Source organism: Lepidochelys kempii, chromosome 3 (genome assembly GCF_965140285.1).
Source record: "Lepidochelys kempii isolate rLepKem1 chromosome 3, rLepKem1.hap1, whole genome shotgun sequence".
Classification (NCBI taxonomy): domain Eukaryota; kingdom Metazoa; phylum Chordata; order Testudines; family Cheloniidae; genus Lepidochelys; species Lepidochelys kempii.
The window spans coordinates 179,957,656-179,966,991 of NC_136382.1; the positions used below are offsets into that span (position 1 = coordinate 179,957,656).

Below are 9,336 nucleotides of genomic sequence, written 5' to 3' on the forward strand. Positions count from 1 at the left end.
GACACACACTGTGTGTACCAGTATGTGCTGCGGTGTTGCAATGTGTGGTTGTGTTGCAATGTGTGCACTGTTGTGGTGCAGTATGCATATGTGCAGGTACAGTTGTGGGGTGCATGTGCATGCATGGTCCACACACAGTTGTGTTGCAGTGTGCGCGCAGTGATGCTGCAGTATGCATGTGGTAGTGGTGCATTGTCAGTGTGCAGTATATGGTGGTGGTGCACTATGTGTGTTGCAACATGTGTGTGTGTGTAGTTGTGGTACAGTGTGCAGTGTGTGGCAGTGCTGTACTGTGTGGGTGTGTTGCAATGTGCGGTGCAACGGGGTGCAGTGTGTGGTGCAGAGTGTGGTTGTGGTGCTGTGTGCAATTGTGGCGCAGTGTGCATTGCAATGTGGGTACAGTGTGTGGTTTGTGGTGCAGTATGTGGTTGTGCTGCAGCACGTGCATTGCACTGTGCAGTGGGGTTGCACTGTGTGGCTCTCATGCAGTGTGTGCATTGCAGTGTGGGTACAGTGTGTGGTTTGTGGTGCAGTATGTGGTTGTGCTGCAGCACGTGCATTGCACTGTGCAGTGGAGTTGCACTGTGTGGCTCTCATGCAGTGTGTGCATTGCAGTGTGGGTACAGTGTGTGGTTTGTGGTGCAGTATGTGGTTGTGCTGCAGCACGTGCATTGCACTGTGCAGTGGGGTTGCACTGTGTGGCTGTCATGCAGTGTGTGCAGTGCAGCGCGGATGGGATGCAGTGTGCAGGGGATGCAGCGTGTGCGTGCCCTGGGGTGCAGCGCGCGGCCGGGCTCTGGCTGCAGGTGGCAGTGAGGGGACTGATCCGCTCCCGCACGGCGGCGATGACTTCAGCAGTCGCCTATCCCCCAGCCCAGCCGGGGAAGGCTCCCGCCCCGCGCTCGCCAGAGAGCCGGGCCGCCCCGGGGCCAGGCCGGCGCCGCCGCAGCAGCCGGGGCAGAGCCGCCGCGAGCAGCGAGGTAGGGGGCTCCGCGCGGGCGGGCGCCCCCCTGCCCCGAGTCCCCGCGCCCGGCTGCCCGGATGGCGGCGCCCGGGAGGCCGCAGACGGGCACCGCTGGCGGGGGGGGGGCTCACATCTGGGAGGAGGAAACAACTGGGCGCGGGGGGGGGGGGCGCACGCAGCTGTGCGGGGCACCTGCGGAGGCTGCTGGCGGAGCAGGGAGCGCCGGGGCCGGCAGGGAGGCTGCGGTGCTGGGCGCGCCAGGGGCCCTGCGTGCATCCTGCCGGCTGCGCCTGCCTGGCCCTGGCTGGGCAGTCCGGGGCCACCCGCCCGGAGCCGGCCGCGCCGCCCCTACCCCGGACCCGCCGCTCCCCTGGGCTCAGCGACTCCCTTTCCCGGGGCGAGAGGGCAACCGGGCAGTGCTGCCCCTGCCGCCGCGGCTCCGGGTCTGTGCCCGCGCTGCGGGAGCGGGGCTGTGGGGTGGGCATGGCCCTATTCACCAGGGAGCCTGGGGGGTGGGGCAGGCTCTGACTGGGGCCTTTGCCTTCTTTTACCGGGTGGGGGAGGTCTGGCCTGCCTACAGGGACTGGGGTCTCTCCCTGGCCCCCGTCCCCTGTCTCCGTCCATGCCTTACTGACTGGGAGGGCTCCTGTACTTTAGGGAAGAGCCCTGCCCCGGCCCCTAGAGGATGAGGTGTGTGTCCTGTTAGGTCCCTCTCATTCCTAACGTCTGTGATTCAGTGACTCATGCTCTTTTGTGGGCTAATCTCTGTGCTCTGACTTTTTTTCCTTTGGGTGGGGGTGTGTACAGGCTTCATCCACCATGGACCCACTTTGCCCCAAACCTCTAAGTTGAGGCACTGGACTCCCCTTTTGGGGGTGGGAGTGTGTTTATTTTTGTGAAGATGAACCTGACAGGCAGGCTGCAGAACTGGGCTGACCAAAGGCGCTTGGATCCTTTCAACACCTCCCTACAGCTGCTGCACTCTCTCAGTGGGAATTCCACCTCTTCCTCTTTCCAGGGGGATCTCCAGGAGATCATCCACACAGCCACGCTGGTCACCTGCACCTTTCTGCTGGCCCTCATCTTCTGCCTGGGGTCCTATGGCAACCTCATTGTCTTCTTGTCCTTCTTCGACCCAGCCTTCAGGAAATTCAGGACTAACTTTGACTTTATGATCCTCAACTTGTCCTTCTGCGACCTCTTCATTTGTGGGGTAACTGCCCCCATGTTTGCCTTCGTCCTGTTTTTCAACTCTGTGAATGGTGTTCCTGATGCTTTCTGCTTCACTTTCCACCTCACCAGCTCTGGCTTCATCATCATGTCTCTCAAGACAGTGGCTGTGATTGCCCTGCACCGGCTGCGGATGGTGCTGGGGAAGCAGCCCAACCGAACTGCCTCCTTCCCTTGCACTCTCCTGCTCACCTTGCTCTTGTGGGCCACAAGCTTCACCTTGGCTACCTTGGCCACCCTGAGAACCCGTAAGTCCCGCCTCTGCCTCCCCATGTCCAGCCTGATCAGTGGCGAAGGGAAGATCATCCTCTACTTGTATGTGAGTGATTTCATTTGCTGTGTAGCTGTGGTCTCAGTCTCCTATATCATGATAGCCCAGACATTGAGAAGAAATGCCCAAGTGAGGAAATGTCCCCCCATCATCACAGTAGATGCCTCCAGACCGCAGCCTTTCATTGGACCTCGTGCTTCAGGAGGGGTGGATGAGGTGCAGTGTGCTATGCCTGCTTTGTACAGGAACCAGAACTACAACAAGTTGCAGCATGTCCAGACCCATGGCTACAGTAAGAATCTCAGCCAGCTGCCAGCTCCAGCATCCACCAGGCTCCAACTGGTGTCTACAGTGAATTTGTCCACAGCTAAAGACTCCAAAGCGGTGGTGACATGTGTGGTCATTGTCCTCTCTGTCTTAGTTTGCTGTCTCCCCCTGGGGATCTTCTTGGTGCAGGATGTGCTGTCCAGTAATGGTGGTTTCATCCTCTACCAGTTTGAGTTGTGTGGATTTACCCTCATTTTTTTCAAATCTGGATTAAATCCTTTTATATATTCCCGGAACAGTGCTGGACTTAGGAGGAGAGTCCTTTGGTGTCTCCAATATTTAGCCCTTGGTTTTTTCTGCTGCAAGCAGAAGACAAGGCTTCGAGCCATGGGCAAAGGGAGCTTGGAAGTCAACAGAAACAAGTCATCCCATCATGAAACCAATTCGGCATACATGTTGTCTCCAAAACCTCAGAAAAAGTTTGTGGATCAAGCTTGTGGTCCTAGTCATTCTAAGGAAAGTGTGTTGAGTCCTAAGGCTTCTGTTGGACATCAGCACTATGCACAGAGCAGCTCAACCCCCATGAATACCCGCATTGAACCTTATTACAGCATCTATAACAGCAGCCCTTCACAGGAAATGAGCACACCAAATAGCTTACAGCCAGTAAAGTCTACTTTTGGATTTGCCAAATCCTATATTGCCATGCATTATCATACCACTAATGACTTGGTGCGAGATTATGACAGCACTTCAGCTAAACAGATTCCTGTCCCCTCTGTTTAACTTGGAGGATGATATCAGAGAAAGTTGACCACACTTCATCTGGTTTTCTGTCTCCCCTTGTTTGTTTTTATTCATGATTATTCTGAACTCAAAGGTATAGTATTATATCTGATTTTGCTATCCAGTTGCCAATTTACAAATTACTAATATTGTTAATATTCAGTTATTTAGAGTTGAACTAAGCAGTAGAATACTGTTTCCACAATATTTTTTTGAAATTGTATAGTTTTTCATTAATAAAAAGGGCATCTTTTAGATTTGTACTTGGAATAGTTATATTAGGGTGTTTTTGTTACTAAATTTTATGCTGAACACTGTAAGTGTGGAAAGTGTAGGTTTAATTACATCATGTGGCAAAGTATGTAAAGAAAACAGACTTTGCCAACATTATGGTTTGTTATATATTTGCTGTATTTTTAAGAATGTAGAAAACCATGTTGCCAGTGAATTGGGTGGATGCTTAAGGATTTATCTTGATAACTTGAGTATAAAGTTTGTTTTATTGCAGGCGTTGAAAGAATGAATAATATTCCTATAAAAAGTGCCAGACTGAGTAAATTTTTCTGTGGTTCTAATGTGAAATCCTGACTTTATTGAAGTCAATGGAAAATTCTAACTGACTTCAGTGGGACCAGGATATCACTCCTGGTTACTTATAAATAGCTGTATATCACTACCTATTAGGAATGATCCTTGCAAGAGGCATTGTGCCTTGTTATATGGTAATCTTAATTTTTGTTATACCTTTATTGTAGACACTGGTGTCATAAAATACCATTTTAATGGTATATGGAGAAATGATTTTCAACTGATAAAAGTTAACTTGCAATGCCTAATTATAAGTTTTACTTGAGGATAAAAATGACTATTGCAATATCACAGTGCTGACATTTATGTGCTAATGCAGTAGCCTATGTAATTTTCTACTTTACAAACTGTTACCTGAGGAGCAGTGTTGTTGTTTGGTTTTTGTCTATGACTTTATATATTTCGCAGATTAGGATCTGACATTGCCATCAAATGCGGGTAGAAATTACTAATATCTGGAAAAAACAAAATTACCAAGTAATCATAATATTACTACTCTTTTTTCGGATTTTCTTATCTACTAAAACATTTTAAAACAGTCTAGTGATGAATTATTTACCTTGAAGTCAGATTATTTGTCTACTTCTGCATTTTATCTACAGCCCTACATAAGCAACAAAATATAGAAATGAAATATTTTTATAATGCTGATATTTAGTTTTATTGTATTATGTGTTGTGGAAATCCCTATTGAAACAGGATGGTTTTAGTTTTAAAATAAAGTTTTTTTGCTATTAAATTGGCAGCCAAAATTTTCAGATTGGTGTTCTTAAAGTCAGTCACTGAAATACGTGCTCTGTATTTCAAAAGTGCTGAACACCTCTGAACTCCTATAGACTTCAGCAGAAGCTCTGAAATAATTAACCCACTTATAAGTTCAGGTGCCTCATTTTAGCCACCCAAGTTTGAAAAAGTTGGCATCTTTAATTAACAAAATTACATCGTTTGGTTCCAGGGAAATGATTTATTATTTAGAAAAAGAAAAACATCCTTTCATAGTAATGTGAATAGTTTTAGCTGGCTTTTTTAGAAACTAAACTATTTTACAGTATTTCCACTGAAGAATGTCACTTTAATGAATAATTTTCTTAGTTTTAAGAAAATAAAATATAATAATCAGTAATTTAAACGGTTTTAGAGTAGCAGCCACGTTAGTCTGTATTCGCAAAAAGAAAAGGAGGACTTGTGGCACCTCAGAGACTAACAAATTTATTTGAGCATCCGATGAAGTGAGCTGTAGCTCATGAAAGCTTATGCTCAAATAAATTTGTTAGTCTCTAAGGTGCCACAAGTCCTCCTTTTCTTTTTTAGTAATTTAAACATGACATAATTTCTTGCAGTAAGGAATCTAACAAATTTCTATCACAAATGTAAAGTTGAAATAATTTCAATGGTTCCTTTCTCCCTACCCAGATATTTTTTTCTGTGAATGAACAACATGGGCCTTGCTAAAATGACGATAAAATATAACTAACTAAAATGTCTCACGTTTGGTTTTTTTTTTCTATCTTTGGATTACTCCTTAGCATGATGCCCCATAATTTTTTGGGGTGGAGATGATGTTATGGGCTTGATCCTGCAGTTCTCACTCAGACACCACACTGATTGCACTACGTGGCAGCTTTACTTAAGAAAGGATATTAGGACTGGGCCCTGACTCTGAGAAATGGATGCAGGATTGGGTCCTATATGTACTTAACTTGCACATCTCCTGTTCTGCATTCCTGGCACGTCCGAACTTCCCACTGAAGTCAGTGAGAGTTTTGGGTGTTCAAGGATTGCTAGATCAGGTTTTAAGGTGGTTTGTTTGTTTATGTTCCTTAAATTACGCATTTTGCTTTGAATTATGTGATCTCCATAACATGACTAAGGGTTATGATCACTTTGCTCATAAAAGTAAATGTATTCAATATTTGCGTGATGAGTAAAGTGAGAAAGGGATTGAAATCTTTTCAAAATATTTTATAATGTTTTTTCTTGAGTTAACTGCTGATGTAACTTTGTATTCCTAATATTTTTAAATGTTTGTGGTCTCAGATAATAAAATGTAGCATTTCTGAACTTTTAACTGCAATAAGAACACTGTCCAATTTGAGTTGTCCTACATAATATTAAATAACAAAGCATTTTGTGGAGCTGAATGTATGTGATAAATAGAAAATATATTATGTTGCTGTAATTTTATTGAAGTGATTCCTTAATTTAAGTATCAGGAGTCATTAGAAGATCATAAAATAAGTGATTTTTATCTCCAGTAATCTTATTTATTTGTACTATAGTAGTACCTAACTGGCCCCATTAAATCAGGGCACCATTATGCTGGACACGGAATAAAATTTCCTTACTTCCTAAGAAAGTTACAGTCTAACTGAGACAAGACGCAACATGTGAATGGTTAGGGGGGTGGACCACCCATACTAAGAGACTGAAAAGAATGGAGATGAATAAGAGAGGACATGATAAAAGTATATATAATACTGAATGGTTTAGAGACGGTAGATCTGGAGCTTCTGTTCTCCCTGGCTGATAACACAAGAAGTGAAACTGAAAGGTGGCATGTCCTTGTATTATAACACAGAATTAGGCTGGAGAACTCATAGCTGCATAATGTCATTGAGACCAAGAATCTACCAAGATTCAAAGAGGGATTGGACATTTATATGAGTAATAAGAACATCCAGAGTTATAATAGTTAATGCCAAGAAATTTTGGAAGGATATAAAACCTCCTGCTTCAGGATTTAAAACATTTTCTGATTTAGGGATTAGGATAAAACCTTCATATGGGGGGGGGGAGGGAGGGAGATTATCCTTACTGTGGGGTTACTTCACCTTCCTCTGAAGCATCTGATGCTGATCATTGTTTAAGATGGGATATTCTGTAACAAATATATGGGAGAAATGAGGAGGAAAACACTAATATTAGTCAGATATGTGCACAGCCAGATGATTTTCAGTTAATTTATTTTATAAACTAAAAAATAAATCCTTACTGGTCATCTACCTAGTGCTTATAATTTGGCAATTTCTCATAGACTTCATGGTAAAAATAGGTCTGGAGAAGAGACCATCAGGGGGCCAAAATAACATGGCTCTCTGAAGCCTGAGCTTTGAGGGGATAGCAAAGAATTTGCCTCCATCAACCCCCACACCCCCGAACCTACAAAACTTCCCACAAAAACAGACCATACTGTTGCAGAGGATGGATTCTCCAAGGAATTCTGAACATTTAAAAAGATAACTCACTAAGGGTATGTCTACACTACGAAATTAGGTCAATATTATAGAAGTCGATTTTTAGACATTGATTTTATACAGTCGATTGCGTATGTCCACACTAAGTGCATTAAGGCAGCGGAGTGCGTCCTCACTACCAGGGCTAGCATCGACTTACGGAGCGGTGCACTGTGGGTAGCTATCCCACAGTCCCCGCAGTCTCTGCCGCCCATTGGAATTCTGGGTTAAGCTCCCAATGCTTGATGGGGCAAAAACATTGTTGCGGGTGGTTTTGGGTACATGTCGTCAGTCGCCCCTCCCTCTGTGAAAGCAATGGCAGACAATCGTTTCGTGCCTTTTTTCCGTGCAGACGCCATACTGCTTTCAGCAGATGGTGCAGTAGGACTGCTAATTGTCGTCATCCACCACTTCTGCTGCAACTCAGCTCTGTCTCAATAGCGAATTTCTCCATGTTGTCTGTCATGGGCTCCTGGGTACGTTTGTTCTTCCTCAGGCAATGTGCACAGTGCTAACCGTCGTCCTCCACCGCTTCCGCTGCAACTCTGCTCTCCTGCTCTCATGAATCTACCTCGCAGGTCCTCTTGTCGGTCTCAATAAATATCTATTCTCGTGGCATCCATCGTCAGCCACTGCTTCCGCTGCAACTCTTCTCTTCAGCAGACACCATACCACGGCAAGCATGGAGCCTGCTCAGATCACCGCGGCAGTTATGAGCATTATAAACACCTCGCGTATTATCCTGCACTATGTGCAGAACCAGAACATGCAAAAGCAGGCAAGGAGGTGACGGCAGTGCAGTGATGAGAGTGATGAGGACATAGACACAGACTTCTCTCAAAGTACGGGCCCTGGCAATTTGGACATCCTGGTGGTAATGGGGCAGACTTATGCCGTGTAATGCCGATTCTGGGCCCTGGAAACAAGCACAGACTGGTGGTACCGCATGGGGTTGCAGGTCTGGGATGATTCCCAGTGGCTGTGAAACTTTCGCATGCTTAAGGGCACTTTCATGGAACTTTGTGACTTGCTTTCCCCTGACCTGAAGCGCAACAATACCAAGATGAGAGCAGCCCTCACAGTTCACAAGCAAGTGGTGATAGCCCTCTGGAAGCTTGCAATGCCAGACAACTACCGGTCAGTCAGGAATCAATTTGGAGTGGGCAAATCTACTGTGGGGGCTGCTGTGATCCATGTAGCCAACCCAATCACTGATGTTCTGCTATCAAGGGTAGTGACTCTGGGAAATTGCAGGTCATAGTGGATGGCTTTGCTGCAATGGGATTCCCTAACTGTGGTGGGGCGATAGATGGAATGCATATCCCTATCTTGGGACCGGAGCACCTTGCCAACCAGTATGTAAACCGCAAGGGGTACTTTTCAATGGTGCTGCAAGCACTGGTGGATCACAAGGGACGTTTCACCAACATCAACGTGGGATGGCCGGGAAAGATACATGATGCTCGCATCTTCAGGAACTCTGGTCTGTTTGAACAGCTGCAGGAAGGGACTTACTTCCCAGACCAGAAAATAGCTGTTGGGGGTGTTGAAATGCCTATAGTTATCCTTGGGGACCCAGCCTAGCCCTTAATACCCTAGCTCATGAAACCATATGCAGGCACCCTGGACAGTAGTAAGGAACAGTTCAACTATAAGCTGAGCAAGTGCAGAATGGTGGTAGAATGTGCATTTGGACATTTAAAAGCACGCTGGCGCAGTTTACTGACTCGGTTAGATCTCAGCGAAACTAATATTCCCATTGTTATTGCTGCTTGCTGTGTGCTCCACAATATCTGTGAGAGTAAGGGGGAGACGTTTATGGTGGGATGGGAGGTTGAGGCAAATTGCCTGGCTGCTGATTATGTGCAGCCAAACACCAGGGCAATTAGAAGAGCACAGCGGGGCGCACTGTGCATCAGAGAAGCTTTGAAAACCAGTTTCATGACTGGCCAGACTACGTTGTGACAGTTCTGATTGTTTCTCCTTGATGAAAACCC

The 9,336-nt window shown here is 45.9% G+C and overlaps 1 protein-coding gene across 1 annotated transcript; it reads left to right on the plus strand.

Moving 5' to 3' along the window:
* Window positions 1–742: 742 nt before the first annotated feature.
* GPR75 (G protein-coupled receptor 75) lies at window positions 743–3,670 on the plus strand. Its single transcript, XM_073335302.2, has 2 exons — window positions 743–980; window positions 1,772–3,670. Exon 2 carries the CDS (start codon window positions 1,866–1,868, stop codon window positions 3,516–3,518), a length of 1,653 nt encoding a protein of 550 aa, XP_073191403.1. The 5' UTR covers window positions 743–980; window positions 1,772–1,865; the 3' UTR covers window positions 3,519–3,670.
* The last annotated feature ends 5,666 nt before the right edge of the window (window positions 3,671–9,336 follow it).